This window comes from Pseudonaja textilis, chromosome 8, assembly GCF_049901715.1.
Source record: "Pseudonaja textilis isolate UNSWEBS1 chromosome 8, rPseTex1.2, whole genome shotgun sequence".
NCBI lineage: Eukaryota > Metazoa > Chordata > Lepidosauria > Squamata > Elapidae > Pseudonaja > Pseudonaja textilis.
The window spans coordinates 51,409,160-51,431,197 of record NC_141997.1 but is presented as its reverse complement, the minus strand read 5'-3'; the positions used below and the strand labels follow the sequence as shown (position 1 = coordinate 51,431,197).

Here is a 22,038-nt window from a genome sequence, read left to right as displayed (position 1 = left end):
TGTAAATCAGTTCCTTTACAGAAAAGCCACTTGAGTAGATGCGACAGGCTCAGTGAGCAATACTTATGAATATGTGCATGTCCTGGAAATCAGGAAAATGAAACAATAACAGGATAATGAATTTGAAAGGGACCTCAGAGAGTCTTCTAGTCCAACCCCCTGCTCAAGCAGAAAACCTTATCCAATTCCGGACAAATGGCTGCACATATCTTCGTCAAGTCCTTTCCTGAAGTCAAGTAGATAGAATAGAATTCAGAATAGAATAGAATAGAATAGAATAGAATTATTTATTGGCCAAGTGTGATTGGACACACAAGGAATTTGTTTTGGTGCAAATGCTCTCATTTTTCATAAGAAGAAAAAATACATTCGGCAAGAATCACAGGTATAACAAAAACTATATATAACTATATATATATAAAACTATATATAACACAGACGAACCCAATACACAAGCCTGATGATGGCAGATGAGATTCTGCCGAAATGTCGCTACAACTTTAAAAGCACAATTAAAACGACGTGGGAAAATACCCGAACAAAGCTGAATACCATACATACAGATACCCACGAAAACTTAAGAAAACAAATATATATAACTATAGATATATATAAAACTATATATAACTATACGACCATTATTCACTCTTACGACTGTGGCAATATCCCCCAGGGTTAATGTCACCGAAACTCAAGATGCTCTTGGCAACTGTCCCGTACTTATGACGGCCGCAGCGTTCCCCACCCCAGGGGTTACATTTTAGTGACCAAACTCAAAGGGGGTGAGGAGGTTAGATTCACTTAATGACCATGTCACTTACTGCATGGTGGGTAACGACCATGTCACTTACTGCATGACGGACCACTTACCGATGGCCGGCAAGCAAAGTTGCAAAAATGTGGTAGGAAGAGGGCGGGCCAAAACCTCACTCCACTCCCCGTCTCGCTTAGCGACGGACATGTGTGTGTGGGGAGATCCTCCAAAAAAGTGGTCGTATGTCGAGGACTCCCTTGCATTCTATGGAGCCCAGGCGAAATTGGTCCAGGAAAGGGCTAAACACGCACCCAAGGCTTGTTGATCGGCCTTGGGCTACTTCCCCACACCACCCCCAACTGCCGTAAGGCGCACTGCTCCTGACCATGGAGGCGCCACTGGGCGAACCGGCCCGCCTTTCCTCCTGGAGACCCGCCGACTCACCCTGACTGCCCCTCGTGGCGGGGAGTTCCGCAGGTTAAGTGTGGTTTTCCCCCTCCCCGCCCCCCGCTCGACGACCTTAACCCGGGTGGCAGGAGGGGAAAGGGTCCCCTACCTCCTTTCCCCGGGCAGGGAAGGCCTCCCCCGGCCCCCGTGGCTCACCTTCACCAGCCACATCCCGGTGTTCTGCTTGGCACCGGTCACATCCAGTTCCCCTTTCTCGCTCATGGCGGCGGAGGCGCCGGACTGTTTTTTTTTTCCACCGGCCGCAAAGGGTCGAGGAGGCAACCGCGCGGACCGCAATCGGCGACGGACCAACGGCGACGGGTCCTCGCCGGGGTCAAAAAGTAGAACAAAACAAAAGGGAAAAAAAAAAGGCTTCGGCGCCTGTACGCGTTAAGTCGGGCGACGTGCGCCGAGGAGGCGTTCGACGGGGCGTGGCCCCAAAAGGAAGGGCGGGGCGAGGAGGAGCGGGGAGGAGCCAGGGCTGCGCGTGGCTGGAAGGGGCGGGGATGGAGCTTTCCGCAGTTGTTATTATTATTATTATTATTATTATTATTATTATTATTATTATTATTATTATTATTATTGATTAGTATTATTGACCATTTTTCAATAAAGTTGCAATTTTGGACTGCGGGTATTAAAGGGCTGCAGCAGGCAGGTTGGTGTGAGCCACATCTAGGGTGAACGTGTTGTATTTTGCTTTAATAGAATTTAATTGCTTTTTACAGATTTAACAGAGTTGGAAGGGACCTTTTCGGTCATCTAGTCCAACCCAAGCAGGAAAGCCTACACCATTTCTCACAAAAGGCAGTCCAATCTCCAGTTATCTGTTATTGTTGAGGCTTATCTGGGTTCCTGGCGTCTTCCCAACTGTGTGTGTTTTGTTGGCCTTTCAAGTCTGCAATTCCTTCTGCCCTGTCCAGTTCATTTATTTTATTTTTATTTGATTTGTCAATCACTTACAAGATAATAGGTATATGTATAAACATAGTTATCTCATATCCCATGTTATGTATTCATAACAGGTAGAATTGTATTTGCTCAAAATTGGAAAAAAAGGATAAAATTCTGATGGAGGAGGAAGTGATTTAAGAAAATCATGGAATGTGCAGAAATGAGTAGATTAACATTAGCAATTAGAGAGCAAGAAGAAAAAGAGTATTATAAGGTATGTTATTTATTCTATCAATGCTTAGATAGAAATGCAGGAAATTGAAGTATAATATAATAGCAATAATATGTTACAACTGATTATTTTTGAATTATAACCTGAATAAAAATTAGTAAAAATTGAGATTTGCTCTAAAGGATAATATGGAATTGAAATTCAAGTCTAATGATGGTCTAATAATAATATGATATGATATGGAAAGTTAATCAATGCAATATGAATGTAAATTTAAGAGGAAGACTACAGGTATTGTGCACAAAATACATGTACCAACCGACACACTGTATAACTGAAAGAAGGTATTATTTGTTGTTGTTTTTTGTTTGTTGTTAAAAATAAAAAATCTTTTACAAAAAAAATAGGCCCTTTGGATGAATATGATCTTCCACAAGTGACTGATGACCTTATCTTGTCAGCAAACCTACTTTGGACATTTTTTTGTCATCAGTAAAACAACAAAATGTCAGGGCAAAACCCATTTTTTTCTGGAAGGACCAGAACAATCTGACATTTAAGAAAGGACACGTAGCAAAAAGCAAAGCCACTTTGGAAGATACAAACGAGCTGGTACTAAAACATGCCCAACAACCCATTCTTAACTAGGATTGTTAGTTAGCAAGTTAGCTAGCTAGCAAGTTTTCTGACACCCGGCAAGGCTCACAACCATGAGGTATTGTAGAAACAAAATTATTACTCAACGATGTATACCAAATAGATAAATGTTGATCTTTCCAAGAGGGTCTGACAAAGAAAATCAATGGGGAAGCCAAGTTCTCCGGCAGCAGGTGTGGAGGGCTGAGGTCTCGGAGAGTGAGGACTCGGATGAGGGGCCCACATGTGATGCAGGGATGGGACCAGGACCATCAGGGACTGGAGTGCTGCCTTCAGAGATTGTGGAGGCTGGTAGCAATGAAGCAGAGGTCCCCGAGGAGCCTGTGCCCAGTATGCATGCGCACAGGGCTGCTCAAAGGAAAAAGCAGCTGCAGCAGCACGGGCAACTCAGGAGTAAGGCTGCAAGGTGATGGCCCCTCCCTCAAGAGATAAAAGCCAGCTGAGAAACTGGAGTTCTTTGCAGGAAGCAAAGAAGTTTTTGCACTCAAGCCTTGTGGACGTTCGGAGTATCTTGGTTGGTGTTTGGGGACTCTTTTGTGTTTGAAATCTTTCTTAGTAACTTTATCTAGTGTTCTTGGCAGCCTTGCACCACCTTGGCAAGGCTCGTTCTTATCAAGAGACAATTAGTTTGAAACAGCCTTTTAACTGGGAAGGAAAGGAAGGAAAGGAGTTGTAGTTGTTAAGTCAAGGACTATCTCAAAGGGGCTTTTTTCAAGAGGCAAATGGACTTTCTGTTTTTTCTTGGAAGACGTTTCACTTCTCATCCAATAAGTTTCTCCAGCTCTGATTGGATGGTCCTTTAATTCCCCACCACCCAGTTCAGAGCTGAAGAAGCTTCTTGGATGAGAAACGAAACATCTTCAAGGAAAAAACAAGGAAGTCCAGTTGCCTCTTGAAAAAGCACCTTTGGGACAACCATGACCAGATGATGAAGAATCTCCGTAGTCGGGGACTATCTGTTTGTAAAATCGGTGTTGCCCTCCATCGTTTCAGGAAGCAACATGGCAAAGAATTGAACTAAATATCAGGCAGTAGGAAAATTAGTGACCATCTTGGTCACTAATGGAAATGTAATCTCAATCCATCGAAACCCCCATATAAGGAATCTTTCCAGAATATTGTTTCCGGCAGAAGTCCCTAAGAATTCAAGGAATTTCTCAATTAAAATGGCCTTAAGACTAAGAAGAAAGTATTTTCTACTCCCTTCTAGTGGTTTATTCAGCAGTGTTTTAAGCAACTATAATCCTCTTGAGTTCCTAGCAAAGAATCCAGCTTGGTATTAGGATTTGGCAGCCCCATTTTCAGATTAACACCTTTTAATGAAGGGCATCTGTCAGGCATGGCTTTTTTTTAATAATTGTGTTGATCCCCAAAGCTGCTAATCGATTTGTGTTGTTCAGCAAAGGAGAAACTGCTGGGTTCATCTAGTACTTTCTCTTCTTACTTGCACTTGGGGGCTGTGGACAATTAAACAAATTGTAAACTGGCTCAACCTTTAGGATTTAAACTACACCAAGACACACACACACACTGCCCCCCCAAAGAAACCTGACTAAGATTAAAAGTTAGCTTTGCTTGTTCTGCAAAAGACAAGATTTTTTAACTGCCTCGGTTAACCATGTTGTAGAAATCTAATTAGCTTTGTCAAAGGATAACAGGTAACAGATAATCAGAGTTGGAAGGGACCTTGTAGATCATCTAGTCCAACCCCCCTTCTCCCAAGCAAGAGACCCTACACCATTTCTGACAGATGGCAGTCCAATCTCTTCTTGAAAGTCTCAAGTGATGAAGCTCCCACAACTTCCGAGGGCAACTTCTGTTCCATGGGTTGATTGTTCTCACTGTCAGATAATTCCTCCTTATTTCCAGGTTGAATCTCTCCTTGTTCAGTTTCCATCCATTATTCCTTGTCTGGCCTTTGGGTGCCTTGGAACATAGCTTGACCCCCTCCTCCTCTCTGGGGCAGCCCCTCAAATATTGGAACATGGCTCTCCTGTCTCCCCTGGACTAGCCAAGCCCAGTTCCTGCAACCTTTCATCGTATGTTTTAGCCTCCAGTCCCCTAATCATCTTGGTTGCTCTTCTCTATACTTTTTCTAGAGTCTTTTTATAATGTGGTGACCATAACTGGATGCAGTACTCTAGGTGTGGCCTTACTAAGGCTTCATAGAGTGGTATTAGTACCTCAGGAGGGGGAAATGATTTGGCTTTCAAATCATTGAAGCAGGTTTTTTTTGAGAGGTATAGGCATCTAATAATTTCTAATTTCACCGTTTGGAGATTACAATATTGCTTGTGTGACCCAGCCCACTAGCACAACCCCACTTGCCTCAACTGTTCTCTCTCCTTCCATGCTGATTTTTTTGTTCTTCAAAAAAAAGCACCTTGCCCGACATCGCTGTGATTTTTAATTACTTGCCAGCGATTTGAGCAGCATCTGACCCATGCAATCGGATGCATTTAATAGCTCTCCAGATGCTATTCTGCTAGCAAGAATCCCCTCCGCCGGTGCTGGTTGCCAGGGAGACGGTAGACTTGTCTCCTATAGCCTGACATCAAGTTTTGGCAGCCTTGACTGTTTGTTCCCTCCGGGCTTAGTGAAATTCCAGCCGAGGCTTCAATACTTTCAAAAGAGTTGGAACTCTTAATCGTGCTCGGGATATTAATCGGGAAACAAGAACTCAACAACGGTAAAGCGATGTCTCCTCCGGGGGCCTTCGCTTGTTTTCTGTTCCATTTTGATTTAATCCATTTCTAGTCAAGAAAAACCAAAAGTACACATATAATTGACTGGGTGAAACCAGACTTGATCGCAGGAACTGGGAGCGGGATCTCGGAGTCTTAGTGGACAACCAGCTAAATAGGAGCCGGCCGTGTGCAGCAGCAGCCAAAAAAGCCAATTTAATCCTAAATTGCTGTTGTGGTTAGCCGGCAGCAGGTTGCAGATGGCTGAGGAGAGCGAGGACTTAGGTGAGGGGCCAGGATCATCAGGGAGCGGGCTGCTGCCTTCAGAGATTGTGGGGGCTGGCAGCAGCGATGAGGAGGTTCCCGAGGAGCCTGTGCCAAGTGCGCGTGCACAAAGGATTGCTTGCAGGAAAGAGCAGCTGCAGCAGCATGGGCGACTCGGGAGTAAGGCTGCAAGGTAATGGCCCCTCCTTCAAGAAGATAAAAGCCAGCTGTGAATCGGACGTCTTTTGCAGGAAGCAAAGATGTTTTGAAACTCAGCCTCGTGGACATTCCAGTATCTTAATTTGGCATTTGAAGACTCTTGTGTTATGAAATGATTCTTGGCAGTCTCATCAAAGTTTATGCTTATCAAAGTTAATTAGTTTGCAGCAGCCTTTTAACCCGGGATTCATAAGACTCATTAAAAGGTTTCTGTTCCCTTTGGTTCAAGTTTGTTTTATTGGACAAGGGTTTAGGTCAGAACAGTTGCATTAACAGAGGGATACAATCAAGATCAAGGGAGGTACTAATACCACTCTGTAAGACCACACCTAGAGTACTGCATCCAGTTTTGGTCACCACATTATAAAAAAGATGTTGAGACTCTAGAAAAAGTACCAAGAAGAGCAACCAGGATGATTAGGGGACTGGAGGCTAAAACATACAACGGTTGCAGGAACTGGGCCTGGCTAGTTTAGTGAAGAGAAGGACCAGGGGAGACAGGATAGCATCTTCCAATACTTCAGGGGCTGCCCCAGAGAGGAAGGGGGGGGGGTGTCAAGCTATTTTCCAAGGCACCTGAAGGCCAGGCAAGGAATAATAGATGGAAACTGAACAAGGAGATTCAACCGAGAAATAAGGAGAAACTTTCTGACAGTGAGAACCTTCAACCATGGAACAGAAGTTGCCTTCAGAAGTTGTGGGAGCTTCATCCCTGGAGGCTTTCAAGAAGAGATTGGACAGCCATTTGTCAGAAATGATATAGGGTCTTCCACTTGGGCGGGAGGTTGGACTAGATGACCTACAAGATCCCTTCCAACTCTGTTAATGACTTTAATCTGTCTTTAATGAACAAAAGGACCAGGGCAGACAGGATAGCAATGTTCCAATATTTGAGGGGCTGCCAGAGAGTGGAGGAAGGGGGTCAAGCTATTCTCCAAAGCACCAGAAGGCCCAACAAGGAACAATGGATGGAAACTGATCAAATTCAAATACGTCAGTCTTATTTGAGATGTGATTGAAGGGCAGAAAGACTGTAGACACAAGACTGAAGATCTTTATTGGAGACAAGAATGAAGCCATATGTACAGATTGTTTTTTTTTTTTTTTGCCAGGACAGTACAACCATCACAAGCAATATAGGACTTAAGTTCCAGGGGTTAAAATCGACAATATCTTTCGCCATCTCAAATAACCTTTCTTAGTCAATGGCTGTTTGGGCTGCTGTCATCAAAGCAAATTGGAGCCTCTTTTGCTACTTCATTCCTCACAAATCTTTTCACCTAGGATGAATGTCCGCCCATTCGAGTTGCTTCCCCTTTTTTAATGAATGTTTTGGGTTTAATGCTTTACTTCATTTAATGCACTGTTTATTAGGGACACTAGTGCTGTTTCTATTGGAAACCGCTTTCAAGATATTTGCAATAGGATATGCTTTTAGACAGTTTGGGAGCATTTTAAGAGAGTTGATTATGCTTTATTCATAACCCTGTCAAATGTACAGGTAAGGTTCTGACATTTGAAATCCCAAGGTAATCTGAGCTGAAATGTTTTCTTTTTAAAAAAAAAATCCGTTATTTAAAACTTAAAACGTTTCAAGTAGGCTTATTCGTTTTCACAACACTAATGTAAAGGAAATCTCCACAGGAAAGGGTGGATTCTTCACAATTCACCTTTTGCCATTCCTGGGGAAAGAAACTATACATTGAATATCACCAGAAGAGGAACAGCAATTATTTTTTCCTATGTTTGTGCATGTAAAGGGGAGAACAAGCCCTTCAGGAGGCAAATTCTACTGCATGAGTCAAAGAGGGCTGTGAAAATATTTACAGACCCCTCACATCCCGGACATAAACTGTTTCAGCTCCTTCCTTCAAAACGACGCTATAGAGAACTGCACACCAGAACAACTAGACACAAGGGGAGTTTTTTCCTGAATGCCATCACTCTGCTGAGCAAATAATTCCTTCAATACTGTCCAACTATTTACAAAGTCTGCACTACTATGGTATTACTATTAAATCTTCTCATCACTCCTTATCACCCATCCCCTTCCACTTGTGACTGTGTGACTGTAACTTCGTTGCTTGTATCCTTAATATTTTTATTGACTGTTTCCTAGTAGGATTTGATTGTTTATTTGTACCCTGTGACTATCATTAAGTGTTGTACCTGATGATTCTTGACGAATGTCTCTTTTCTTTTATGTACACTGAGAGCATTTGCACCAAGACAAATTCCTTGTGTGTCCAATCACCACTTGGCCCATATTCTATTCTATTGTATTCTATTCTATTCTATTCTATTCTATTCTATTCTATTCTATTCTATTCTATTCTATTCTATCCCCACTGCCAGACTCATGCAAACAAAATCCAGTCATCCATGCAACAGAATGTAGCAGAACTTCAATTTAAAGGAACATTATTTTTCACATGTGTGTGTCGTATATACAAAGGATTTTTTTTTTTTTAATTTAGCACGCCGGCTATTTCGGTCAGCATCCCTTATAAAAACGTGTTGCATTTGCCATGGGAAAACCTCGTGTTCAAGTCTCTGGACTGTTTTATGAGGGCTTTCTTCCGGGCTTCATCAATCTGGTGGACTTGGAGATCCTGGTCTCGATCGAAGGGCCTTCTCTCCTGAGGTTTATTCTTTTCCCCGTCAGTTTGACTCTTGAGCTTCTTCCGATGGATGTCCAGAAGAGATTCAGATCTCTGAGAGTCCTGGAATTCAGAACATTTAGAATAATAAAGGTTACGAGCATTGGAACATTGGAAGAAAGCCCATATACACCAAGGGTCTTCAAACTTGGAAGCTTTAAGACTTGTGGACTTCCAACTCCCAGAATTCCTAAGCTAACATGACGGGAGAAGGAATTCTGGGAGTTGGAAGTCCACAAAGTCTTAAAGCTTCCAAGTTTGGGGACTCCTGATGTAGATATTTATATAATCTATGTCACCCATCCTCTGTCTGTCTATCATCCAGCTAGCCAGCCAGCCAGCCAGCCAGCCATACATTCTCTGTCTCTCTATTTATCTATCTAGTTCTGTATCTAGATTTTTATATAATCTATATCACCCATCTCTATCTATCTATCTATCTATCTATCTATCTATCTATCTATCTATCCATCTATCCATCCATCCATCCATTCAATCATCTATTCCTCCCTCTCCCTTTCATCCATATGCCCAAGGGTCTTCAAACTTGGCAACTTTAAGACTTGTGGATTTCAACTCCCAGAATTCCTGAGCTAACATGACTGGAGGAGGAATTTTGGGACTTGTTGAAGTCCACAAGTCTTAAAGCTCTCAAGTTGGAAGACCCCTGATATAGACAGATGTTTGATGATAGATGTTGATAGATAAACAGGCAGATAGATGCTAGATAGATCGACCGATAGACAGACAGACAGACAGAGATAGATAGACGTTAGACAGAGACAGAAGAAAGGAAAGAAAAGAAAAGAAAGATGTTGGATAATCCAGGATACTATTGGTTCTCCTCATAAAGTAAAAGCACTGTTTGTACTACTAGTGACTTCAGTCTCAGCTAATAACTTTGCTAGGATGCAGTGTATGGTCATGTTTCCATAGAAACTCAGAAAAAAGATATGATCTTGAAAAAAGAACATATGATCTTGGTATTTCTGAAACCAGCAAGAGGTTTCTGACGAGACAGCATTGGAGCTCCACAGAAACCAGCATCGCCGCCGGAGGAGGGCAAACAGATGATGGGATACCTACATTGTAGGAGGAGATCTGCTCAGCCAGCCTCCTGTCTCTCTCGGAGGGGAAGGCTTCTGCATCGTCCTTAGAGGCGGGCTTTCTTGCTTCCTGCTGTTCCTGGAAGACCAGAAAGGAAAAAAAAAAAAAAGGAAAAAGATGAGTTAGCAGGTACCCAAAGAAATGCACAAACCATGAAGACAATCTTGGTTAATCGAGGTCTTCTTTATGATATCTTAAGGCACCCACAGGACACTTTTGAGTCTCATGGTAGAAAAACCATGACTGCCCAGCTGAGGTTCACGTCGTTTTATGACAGGAAAAAGAAAATTTTTTATTTATGGTATGCTGACATTTTTATCTATTCATGCTGAGAATGTACCCAGCAGGGGGACGTTCTCAGCGTAAGTAGGGTTGACTCAAAGGTTCCAGCTGAGAGATTTTGACTTTTTTAACCTGTCCAGGATCAACCCCCACAAAAAGCAAGGTGGGAAGCATGCTTTTAAAATTAAAATTATAGAATTTTTAGATTTTTTTTTTTTTTAGTATAGAATAGAGCTGGAAGAGACCTTCGAGCTTTCTTTTTATAGATTCTGTAATGAGCCAGGGTGGGGATACAAAACAAACACAGTCACAGAAAACCCGTTGAAGCCCCTTTTATTCCTTCACTTTGCTTCCAAGCTCCAAATATCTTTGATGGAAGACAAAAAAAACCTCCCACACAGTTACACAAAGAAGGGAAAAAGCAACACAAACCAGGCAAGATAAGGGCTGGAGGACACCCACAGATAACGCACACTGGGAAGGATGCCAAACTCAGAGAGGAACCATAAACTAGAGATATTTCCATGGTTTGTTTCCAGCACTGGCCCATACGCAGGTCCGTCCTTTTAACCAGTTCTCACAGCTGCAGCCCATGAAGGGGATCAAGGCCCTGTCCTCCCAAGTAGACCACATCTCTCTCTTATCCCCTCCTCCTTGTGTGCCCTAGGATGGAGAGGGGATGAGCCTGGGTCTTCCTCTGACTGCCCAGCCAGCCTCTGCCCTTCCCCAGCCTCCTCCACAACCTCCGGAGCTGCACTCCCACTCCCTGTCGGCTGTTCCTCCTCTCCCTCAGAGTCCGTCTGCACCAGGGGCATGACAGATTCACTAGATCTGAAGTGGATAGAGAAACGAGGCAGTGTTGTAAACTATTCCACAGGTGGGCTTATTCATGTTGTGGACTGCGCACCCGTTTGGCCATATTCCTCTCCTGCGGAAAACCATTTGGAAGCATCTGAGAAAAACAGGGCTCAACCATTTGGCCTGTTCTGTAATGCCAGGCATGCTATAGCCTGCTAGATGTATGTAAAAAGCTAACATACAACGGCTTCTACTGTGTCAGGCATGGTGGGGGAACCGGACCGTCGTATGTACAGCATGTGAGGACCCAAAGGGGCGTGGCACAAAAGCAACCAAGTCACAAAAGTAGGTAAAGTCCCTTTAATTCCTCCAACTTGGCCCCCAATGTCCAGTTTTCATCGGCTGGAGAAAAAACTCTCCCAAGAACAGTTTTTAAAGGGAAGAAACTCAGACCGAACCCAAAGTACATCTAAATTATAAATAAAATCCAACACAAACCACACTGCAGCAATTGAGACAGGGCAGGATAGGGAATTACAGACTTCAAAAGATAACAAAAAACACTCAGTTGGGAGGACGCTAGAACTCAGGTAAGACTTGACAAACCAAAATAATTCACACTTTGCTTCCAGCAAGGAGCTGTGTGCAAACACCCTTTATATCCTGTTTTCCCAGCTGCAGCTAATGAAGGGAATCAGGGCCCTTTTCTCCCCTTTAACCCACGTTGCTCCCTTATCTGTTCCTCCCTGCGTGCCCTAGGATGAAGAGAGGGTGGGCCTGGGTCTTCCTCTGAAGGCCCAGCCGGACTGTGCCCTTCCCCAGTTTCCTCCACAGCCACTGGAGCCGCACTCCCACTCCCTGTCAGCTGTTCAACCTCCCCCTCGGAATCAAACTCCAACAGGGGCATGGCACAGGAACAGTTTGTTTTAATTATAAGTCAGCTTAAAATCTTGGGAGGAAAAGTAAAAGATACAATGGTACGGTGGGGGAATTTTTTTTTAGTCATCATATAGAATTAATATATATTATAATATAATATATATTATATTATAATAGCTTCTATCATATAACAATATGCATAATAACATTTTCCCAATGTTTAATTTCTAGCTCTATTTTTTAGCCTTTAATAATACAAATCACAGATTAAGATGTCTCGATCCATTTCAGAGTCAGGAAAGCTGAAGGTCATAAAAGCATTTCTATCGAGTAAGAAACTATAAGCCCAAAGAAAAGTTTGAAAAGTTAAAATCCACGCTGGCGGCATGCATTTTAAACTTTCTAAATTATTATTATTTTTAAACTACCTATTTGCTGGGTAAGTACTGGATCTGCCAACCCACAAATATGAATGAAGAAGATTTTCACTGACAAACCACCCAGGAATACAGGCTTACCTTAGCTTTCTTTTCTCTATCGGCCGGCGTATCCGTCCAAATTGATCTGTCTCCAGAATTATCATTCGCTCTTCTTTTGAATGTCCGTGGACCAAAACCAAAGTTTTTGAGTTCTGGGGGAAGATCGATCATCCAAGATTCTCTTTTTGTTTGTTTGGACCCATCCTTTAAAAGGAAACAAAATTGAGACGCATCTGTGAACAACTGACTGGCGAATGCCTTCATAACGCCGTTGGGTTTTTGAGAAAAAGCAACAGAAATAATGTACACAACTCACATCCGCGTCTCCCAGAAGTTTCTCCTTCATTCTTCGAGCCCGATCTTCAATCTCAGCACCGGGGTTGGACTTCACCGATCCCTTGGCTGGCATAGGACCAAATATATCTTCCTCTTCTTTGCTACTATCGCTCGCCTTTAGCGCAACATAAAGACAAAGAATAAAGACAAAAATCCTGCTGGTTCAGCCAAATGGGAGGTTTTAAATAATACCAAATGTTTATGCAGCCCTTCGGCCTCTAAAGGTTCACGTGCATCACAATCCTCACAAGACAAGGTGTTCTTATCATTTCTTAGCGGCTAAGAATACAGCACTGCTACCTGCAGTTTTCTGGGTTATGTTTGTTAAAAAATAAGAGTGTCTTTTCAAGTGGAAATATCAACTCTTGTTGTAAGATATACATAAGGTACAAACACACAATCTAGTCAAAGAGCAGTTTCCTGAGGATGGGCTCCAAAATGAGTCCAAAAACTTAGGAAAACTAAGCCTCTAGATTTGGTGACCGACCCAGATTGGATCCTGCAATATTATCCTGGGACATGTAGATTTGCCTTGATTTGTAAGGAATAAACTGTTCTCGTATCCTTGCTTGAAATCCTCCTCTTCCACAGCTTTTGCCAGAGTCTAAACTCAAGAGCCACGTATACATTTTTCAGAGACAACAGCATGAATGAATGAATGAATGAATGAATGAATGGCCAAGTGTGATTAGACGCACAAGGAATTTGTCTTTGGTGCAAATGCTCTCAGTGTACATAAAAAGAAAAGATACATCCATCAAGAATCATAAGGTGCAACACTTAACGATAATCATAGGGTACAAATAAGGAATCAAATCAATATAAATTGTAAGGATACGAGTGACAATGTTACAGTCCTACAATCACAAGTGGGAGGGGATGGGTGATAAGGAGTGATGAGAAGATTAATAGTAATAGTGCAGACTTTGTAAATAGTTGGACTGTGTTGAGGGAATTATTTGTTTAGCAGAGCGATGGCGTTCAGGGAAAAGCCTGTCCTTGTGTCTAGTTGTTCTGGTGTGCGTCATTTTGAGGGTAAGAGTTGAAACAGTTTATGTCTGGGATGTGAGGGGTCTGTAACTATTTTCACAGCCCTCTTTTTGACTCCTGCAGTATACAGGTCCTCCATGGAAGGCAGGTTGGTAGCCATTGTTTTTTCTGGAGTCCTAATTACCCTCTGGAGTCTGTGTCTGTCCTGTTGGGTTGCAGAACCAAACCAGACAGTGATAGAGGTGCAGATGATAGACTCAATAATTCCTCTGTAGAACTGGATCAGCAGCTCCTTGGGCAGTTTGAGCTTTCTGAGTCGGTGCAGAAAGAACATTCTTTGTTCATTCATTCATTCTTGCCAGAGTCTAAACTCAAGAGCCACCCATGTATTTTTCAGTGACAACGGCTTTAGTCTAGCATGACAACTGCTTGTGATTATATTGCTGTAATTGAGTTTCACAATTTTCTGTCTTCAGTTTAACTCCATCCTTTCAGATACAGTACTGAATTTCAGAAAGTTGTAGGATTGGGAACCTGCTGAGGTTCCTTGTCTCCATGAGAGCTGATGGGGTGGGAAGGTAACCAACAACAGACTCCGGTTAAGGAAACAATCAAAAAGAAACTATAAAGTATTAGAAGCTAGTTCTTCCTATGAAGTGGCCTACCAGAAGAGTGCCACAGGGCCACAGCATGGTTCCTTTGGCCCTGAGAGTGATGGGTCACAAAAGGAAAAGAAAGGATGTTTGGGGTTCAGAGAAAGAACTATGAGAAGATAGGCATGTAAAATCATAACTGCCTTTCTTCAAATAAAGGCAATTTTTTTTCAAAGCTTGCCTCACATGTCTAATATTTTTCAGCCTGTTACTATCATATGAGTGGGTTGTAGACACATCCTTAACATATCTTACCTTAACACAGGTATCTCCTACATATTTTAACGTCCATGAAAGTTAACAGTGAACTGAGAACACAAATCACCCGATAAACAAGGAGTAACATCTAAATCCATTGATTGATTAATCACCCAGAGTTCTTTCAAAGTTAGCAACTTTATCACGGAAAGGAACTTGGGTCAAAATACGTTGCTCGACACCCATCCCACAAATAAAATGTTGAATTCTTCATGTTTTGTGGTATTATTTCTCATACCTGGCTTTTGTTGCCTCGTTTTTCTTCAGCGTCTTCTGACGGTTTCTTAAAGCCTGGTGGCAAAGCAGGACCTATAATAGGTCTCAAGAATAGAATTAGATTTTAATAACATTCCCCCTATGCAGCGAATCAAGAATGGGCTCTTAAAAGTTGCTCTCAAGCTATTATTTGCAAGCAGGGGAGTTCACATCCCACTTACACACATCTGCCCCTGTGTCAGGATGCCGGCAGTTACTCCAATTAAATCATGAGCCTCGAGCCACACTCCCAAAACTAAAGAGGATTTATTTGAAGGTAACATTCTACATCCGGCATTAACCTGGGCATAGCCAATTCTGAAATATGTAATTCACTGTCACCCTTGATCCTGCTTTTCCCCCCACCCCTCTGGGTGTATCATCCAACGAAACACGTCCATAGCCAAGAGTCATCAATCATGCTCTCCAATTAGATTTTTGTAGGGTAGAAGCTTCGGTCATCTAATCAGTCTTCGAAGAAAATATGAATGGAATGTACTTTCGATTCCACACTGCTGCCTGCTCTTTGAAACACCCCCCTACTTTCTGTTGTCAACTATAAAACGTGTATACAAAATGTTTATGAGTTGACACCCTGCATACTTCTGCGATACAGCTGGTCCTCGACTTACAACAGTTCATTTAGTGACCATTCGAAGTTGACAACGGCACTGGAAAAAAAATGACTTATGACCATTTTTCATACTTTTGACCATTGCAGCATCCCCCACGGTCACGTGATTTACATTCGGATGCTTGACTTGTGATTCATATTTATGACGCTTGCAGTGTCCGGGGGTCATGTGATCCTGACAAAGCAAAGTCAATAGGGAAGCCAGTTTCACTTAACGACCGTGTTCCTAACCTTAACAACTGCAGTGACTCGCTTAACAAATGCGGCAAGAGAAATTGTACAATGGGGCACAAAATGCACCTAACAAATTTCTCATTTAAGAGCATAAACTTTGGGCTCCCTTGTGGTCATAAGTTACAGAGGAATTTAGTACTAATGTTTACAGAGGGAATTTAGCTTGCCTGCTCCTCCAGTTAGCAGTTGGTGTGGTTCTAACATCCTTGGGTGAATTACCTTTCCGGTGACTCCTCTTGCTTTTTAAATCCAGGAGGAAGGGCAGGCCCAAAAAACCCATCCTCATCGTCTTCCTGAGATCTCCTCTGTTTCCTTTGTAGAGATAAGGAAAGCAGATATAAGGATATTTGAAATACGAAGAGCGGTTTGGCTTTCATCTCAAACACAGCGCAACAACTTTTTTTATGCAGGGAATCTTCAAGGAAGTTGCCTTCAGTCAATGAACAGCTGAGGGATGAACTGAAGGGAAAGTGGAGGAAGCTCAACTTTCTTTCCTGGAAGAAAAAGGCGCCCTAATTTTCATGTTTCTGCTTAAGAAAGAGGCAGGCTGATGAAAATGTTGCTGCATATGTCTGCAGAGAAGAGCAACAAGAATGATTAGGAGCCTGGAGGCTAAAACATATAAAGAATTGCTGGAATTTGGTATGTCTAGTTTAATGAATAAAGGACCAGGGGAGACAAGATAGCAGTCTTCCGATATTTGAAGGGCTGCCCCAAAGATGAGGGGGTCAATCTATTCTCCAAAGCACCTTAAGGCAGGACAAGAAGCAATGGGTAGAAACTAACCAAGGAGAGAAGCAACCTGGAATTAAGGAAAAACTTCCTAATAGTGAGAACAATTAATCAGTGGAACAACTTGCCTCCAGAAGTTGTAAATGCTACAACACTGGAAGTTTTTAAGAAGAAATTGGACAACCATTTGTCTGAAGTGCTATAGGGAATCCTGCCCGAGCATGGGACTTGACTAGAAGGCCTCCAAGGTCCCTTCCAACTCTGTTATTCTATTATGTCTGTGGGCGATGATGCCATAAGTAAGTGATGTTTATATAAGTTAGTGTGCTCCTCCCCCACCCACCCCGCCCTCCAAAAGGCATACTGGCATCAGGAGCAATAGTCAGAATGCAAAGTTTAGCTGTCACTGACATACTGACGTCAACTGCCCCTTAAAATAACAGTTCCATACTTCGAAGCCAATGCACTAACCTGGGAACTGGGCTTGAATCTTCATCCTCTTCGGAATCAGACTCTGTCTCTCCGGCCATCTGAGCAGAGACCCGTTTCTGCTCATCATCAGAGTTTCCCGAGTTTCCCTTGAAGCCAGGAGGCAAGGCTGGTCCTGCAACTAAACTTTATTCTATCATTATATAATTCAGGTGAAATATTGTTTTTTGGGGGGACCATCCAACTGTTTTTTTTTTTTAAGGAGATAAGAATAAAAATAGGCAGGTTCTTCTGTGTGAGCATTGATTTATAGTCTCTTATGTTAGGCTAATTGATTGATTATAGTACAATGACTAGGAGACTGGGATTTCTAGTCCCACTTTATCCATGACAAGTGTGTGTATGTGTGTGTGTGTGTGTGGGGGGGTGCCTTTTGACCAATCACTGGGGGTTCTAGTCTGCCTTACCCATGAAAGTCGGGGAGGAGGGGTGACTTTGGGCCAATCACTAGGAGACTGGGAGTTCTAGTCCCACTTTATCCATGATAGGTGTGTGTTGTACCTGATGATTCTTGACAATGTCTCTTTCCTTTTATGTACACTGAGAGCATTTGCACCAAGACAAATTCCTTGTGTGCCCAATCACACTTGGCCAATAAAAGAATTCTGTTCTGTTCTGTTCTGTTCTGTTCTCTTCTATTCTGTTCTATTCTATTATTATCTGATTTGATTGCTTATTGCACCCTATGACTATTATTGTTGTACCTGACGATTCTTGACTCTTGACGAATGTCTCTTTCCTTTTATGTACACTGAGAGCATTTGCACCAAGACAAATTCCTTGTGTGCCCAAACACACTCGGCCAATAAAGAATTCTAATTCTATAATAAAGTAACCTATAATAAAGTAACCTGCTAATGCATCTAATAAACCAGACTTGGTCGGGATCCGCCAAGGAAAGCCACGGGGGCGTCTCTTTCTATTTGCCCCTCCAGCCCCAGCCCTCCTCCTCCCTCCCTCCCTCCCTTCCAGGTTAGCTCAGCCAGAAAGCCGAAAAGAGCCCCGAGCGGGGTCCTTCTCCCCCCGGAGACTCCCCCCGTCTCGTTCCCGCGAGCGAGGACCTCCTCCTCCTTCTCACCGGGCTCGGAGTCCACCGAAGCGGCTAAAGGCGGAGGCAGCGAAGGCCCGATCACCTCACGGGACGCCATGATGCCGCCTGGAACTCCGGCGCGCCTGCGCGGTACGCTCCCCGAGCGCTCTTTCCGGCGCGTAAGAAAGGCGCCTTCCGGCGCTTTCCAAAACGTCGTGATCGGTGCGCCGGAAGTGATGCGTCGCCGAGGAGACGGAGTCGCACGTGCGGCCTAGCAGAGAGAGAGAGAGAGAGAGAGAGAAATGGATGCTTGGTATCATCATCCGCCGCCGCCGCCTCCGTTCCCAGCCTGGGGCATCTCCGGGCACTGGCCGCCGGGGCCCCCCGGGCCCCCCGGGCCCTGGCACTGGGCCTCGCCCCAGGCTCCACCGCCACATTCAGGTCGGTTTCAAACTCGGGCTAGCAGACGTTTCTCATTACCCCCCACCCCAGCCCTGAGCGGTCTACCTCACAGGGTTGTTGTTGCTGATAGGGGGAATCCAGTCTGAGGACGGGCAAGGGGAGCTGGGTATGCATCATCATTAATCATCCTCTTTTAACGACCCATAGTCATTAACTGGTTGGAGCTGAGTGTTTTAGTGGCCGGATGCCCTTCCTGTCACCAATGCGTAGTTCTATTCAGCAGTTATATTTGTCTGTCCATCTCTATCTCTTTCTTTCTTTCTGTTTTTACCAATCTTATTGATTACAATATTTAAAAACATTGAACTGATGGACTTCATTGACATACATTTTTGTCCTTATCCTTCATGTAAGATCTTATATATACATTTATATACAATAGGTCTTTTTATATTTTAAACCGTTTCAGTTACATATCAGTTGAACCATTCATTTTGCGAACTCCCTTTCTTCTCCCCCCAATAATAGAATTTATTCCCTATCATATAGTAATCAAGATTCGTCTTTATCTTTCATTTCCAAGGTTAATCTATCCATTTCAGCGCAGATCAAAATCTTATCTATCGCCTCGTCTTTGCTAGGTATTTCTCTAGCCTTCCATTTCTGGGTAAACACCATTCTTGCTGCTGTAATAACATGGATTATTAAATATATATCATCTTTACTATACTATGCTGACATGATTCCCAATAAAAAGGTCTCTGGTTTATAGTTTATTTTTGTCCCCATCATTTCCTCTAACCATTTCCAAATCTTAACCCAAACCTCCTGGGCTTTTTTGCAAGATCACTTATCTGTTTCTTTTAATGTCCCATAATCCCTTGCAGGGTGGAGTCTGGGCAACTGAATGGAGCTGAGAGTTTACTGGCCGGATGCCCTTCCTGTCGCCAGTGTGGAGTCTTGTTCAGCAGATATATTCTCATTGTGCCCCGAGAGAGAAATATCTGTCTTTACGAAGGATCAAACTCATAGCCTCCTGATGGTGAGACGAGAGCTCCGCCTTTAGGCCACCGCACTACTCACGCAGACTCTATTATTAATACTGTAATAATAGTTACAATAGTTCTTGATGGGCTGATCTCTACCTTCTGTTCCTTCCCTCCTCATCTTTTAATTGAATCCTGTATTTTTATTGGGATTATACTGTGGTTTGTATGTGTTATGCTATTGGTGTGTGTATATGTATATATATGTAAAACACCAATATATATATCTACATGCGCACTATATATATATATACATATACATGCTATATATATATATATATATATATACACACATATACATACACTCTATATCTATCTCTATCTCTGTAGCACACCAATATATATACGCTATATAGTATCTAACACCAATATTTCTATATACATTATATAATATCTAACACCAATCATATCTTTAAACACTATATAATATAAAACATCTACATATCTATATACGCTATATAGTATAACATATCTATATACACTATATATACACATATATAACCAATACATATATACAACCAATAGCATTGCAAATCATGGAAAAATCCCCTCCAAAATATGGGATTTAAGTAAAAGATGGGGAGGGAAGGAAGGAGCAGAATGTAGAGAGGGGAGGTGGAATCAGGCCATCAAGAACTATGATAATTATTCTTACACTATTAATAATAGAGTCTGTGTATGGATTCTGGCTTCTCTTAGGATACGTATGTATGTACCATATGTATGTATAACACACATGCATACGTTCGCACCCCCCACACAGATAAAATTAGAGTAAAAATACAGGCTATAACTAAAAGACAGGGAGCAGAATGTATAGGGCAGATGGGAATCTGCTACTGGTCTCATGTGTCTGTCTGTCTGTCTGTCTATCTATCCATCCATCCATTCATCCATCCATCCATTGCCTATCTCTCTCTCTCTCTCTCTCCATCAATCCATCAATTGCCTATCTCTATCTATCTCTATCTATCTATCTATCCATCCATCCATCCATCCATCCATCCATCCATCAATTGCCTATCTCTATCTATCTCTATCTCTCTATCCATCCATCCATCCATCCATCCATCAATTGCCTATTTCTATCTATCTCTATATCTATCTCTATATCTATCTATCTATCTATTTATCTATCTATCTATCTATCTATCCATCCATCCATCCATCCATCCATCCATCCATCCATCAATTGCCTATCTCTATTTATCTCTATATCTATCTATCTATCTATCTATCTATCTATCTATCTATCTATCTATCTATCTAGTTTTTATTACTTTCAATATCATAAGCTCCTCAAAGTTGCCTAGCAGCGAGATGAGCAGCAAACAAATTTTAATACATCCTTTAGGAAAAAAAAATGAGTTTATGTTCAGAGTTTACCGTGCTTTCCGTTCCTGAATAGAATTGCATTTTTATATTTCTATTTATTTATTTATTTATTTATTTCGTAACGCTTAATTCTGATTGAAGGCAGGCATCCTCATTTTGGTGAAGACTGGCAGGTGAAACACACTGGACTGCCACAAGCTGGAGCCTGTCAAGGCAGGAAGCACAGACAGAAGGTATTTGATGGCAAGTTGAGAGCAAACTGTATGGAGCCACTTTTGTTTGTATTTCTGATTTCAACAAAAGGAACACAAAGACGTTTTCATAAGCATGCTGTAGACAGAAAGAGCCCTGTGGGTGCAGTGGTTAGAGATTCGATCCTGACTGGCTCCAGGTTGACTCAGCCTTCCATCCTTCAGAGGTCGATTAAAGGAGGACCCAGATTGTTGGGGGGGCAAGAGGCAGACTCTGTAAACCACTTAGAGAGGGCTGTAAAGCACTGGGAAGCGGGATATAAGACTTATATAAGTCTTATAATAAGTGCTATTTCTATTAAACTCTTTGGTACTATTGCTACCCTTATGTATTCATCCCGGTTTTGTAGTTCTTAGCATTGTGGACACAGGAACAATGCTGTATGTGGTAAATGCTATTTGGCTATGAAAAAGAGAACTTAAATTTGCTGGTTCATCTAGGATGAACCTTTGTAAGTGTTGGGTTCCTTTCCCTGTTACCGGGGAAGAATAAAAACAATGCAATAGTAATGATCACTCAGTAGCCGCCCATGATGTCCTGCTAAGCTCTCATTTAATTCCAGTGGCACAGAAAGTACAGAGCCTGGGTGAAATAGTTTTCTCTGCCAAGAGGAAATCAACCAGAACGTAGGGATTCACTGGAGTTGGCATTTCTTTATGTACTGGCTCGATACCCGTGTGCTTCGCTACGCAACTATGTGGTCGGGCTTAGTTTTGGGGGAGGAAAATAAGGGAGAAAAAATTCTGCTTCTGCCTCCCAGCATCCGTCAGTATTCATCTGGCTAGGGTCCTGTCAGTGTGTGAGAGAGTTGAGGGCTGTTTGGAAACTGAAACATGGAAACTGAAACAGTATTTGCTGGGTGAGCAAGAAGGAGACAGCAAGGAACCTGGGCCTAGCTCAGCTGTTCTGTACTAAAGCTGCTTGTTAAAGTGAAACTGAAACTCCTCTCTGCTTGTGTTTTGCCTTTGGAAGAGATTTCTTTCCAGGTGGGGATGGGGAGTAGAACTCCTTAGCATCATAATAATAATATAGGAAA

General features: G+C 42.5%; 3 protein-coding genes and 1 long non-coding RNA gene across 8 annotated transcripts in view; 1 reads left to right on the top strand and 3 right to left on the bottom strand.

Annotated features, from left to right (window-relative positions):
• Window positions 1–1,647, bottom strand: part of GTF2F2 (general transcription factor IIF subunit 2) — a 71,011-nt gene extending 69,364 nt beyond the window's left edge. For both annotated transcript variants that reach the window (XM_026705360.2, XM_026705361.2), the window contains exon 1: window positions 1,358–1,647. In XM_026705360.2, coding sequence (XP_026561145.2) covers window positions 1,358–1,423 — 66 coding nt within the window. In that variant the 5' untranslated portion in view covers window positions 1,424–1,647. The remainder of the gene's footprint in view (window positions 1–1,357) is intronic.
• A 5,542-nt stretch (window positions 1,648–7,189) lies between these two features.
• The window catches only part of LOC148125195 (uncharacterized), a 22,320-nt gene continuing 7,471 nt past the window's right edge, over window positions 7,190–22,038 (bottom strand). The window contains exon 2 of the long non-coding RNA XR_015744467.1: window positions 7,190–8,205. This is a non-coding gene — a long non-coding RNA (uncharacterized LOC148125195). The remainder of the gene's footprint in view (window positions 8,206–22,038) is intronic.
• On the bottom strand, window positions 7,716–18,158 carry GPALPP1 (GPALPP motifs containing 1). Of its 4 annotated transcripts, none has more exons than XM_087938090.1 (9): window positions 18,016–18,158; window positions 16,920–17,058; window positions 15,936–16,028; window positions 14,832–14,913; window positions 12,673–12,807; window positions 12,396–12,560; window positions 9,898–9,996; window positions 8,501–8,874; window positions 7,716–8,440 (listed from the first exon to the last, which is right to left on the bottom strand). In XM_087938090.1, the coding sequence occupies exons 1-8, from the start codon at window positions 18,083–18,085 to the stop codon at window positions 8,656–8,658; spliced, it is 1,002 nt and encodes a 333-aa protein (XP_087794216.1). In that variant the 5' UTR covers window positions 18,086–18,158; the 3' UTR covers window positions 7,716–8,440; window positions 8,501–8,655. The 4 variants fall into 4 exon arrangements, with proteins under 4 accessions (XP_087794216.1, XP_087794217.1, XP_087794218.1 ...); XM_087938091.1 differs by having other exon boundaries at window positions 7,716–8,435; XM_087938092.1 differs by having other exon boundaries at window positions 16,920–17,052; window positions 18,016–18,117.
• The window catches only part of NUFIP1 (nuclear FMR1 interacting protein 1), a 19,136-nt gene continuing 15,303 nt past the window's right edge, over window positions 18,206–22,038 (top strand). Inside the window, exons 1-2 of the mRNA XM_087938076.1 lie at window positions 18,206–18,408; window positions 20,892–20,983. Of these exons, the coding sequence (XP_087794202.1) occupies window positions 18,270–18,408; window positions 20,892–20,983 (231 nt within the window). The 5' untranslated portion in view covers window positions 18,206–18,269. The remainder of the gene's footprint in view (window positions 18,409–20,891; window positions 20,984–22,038) is intronic.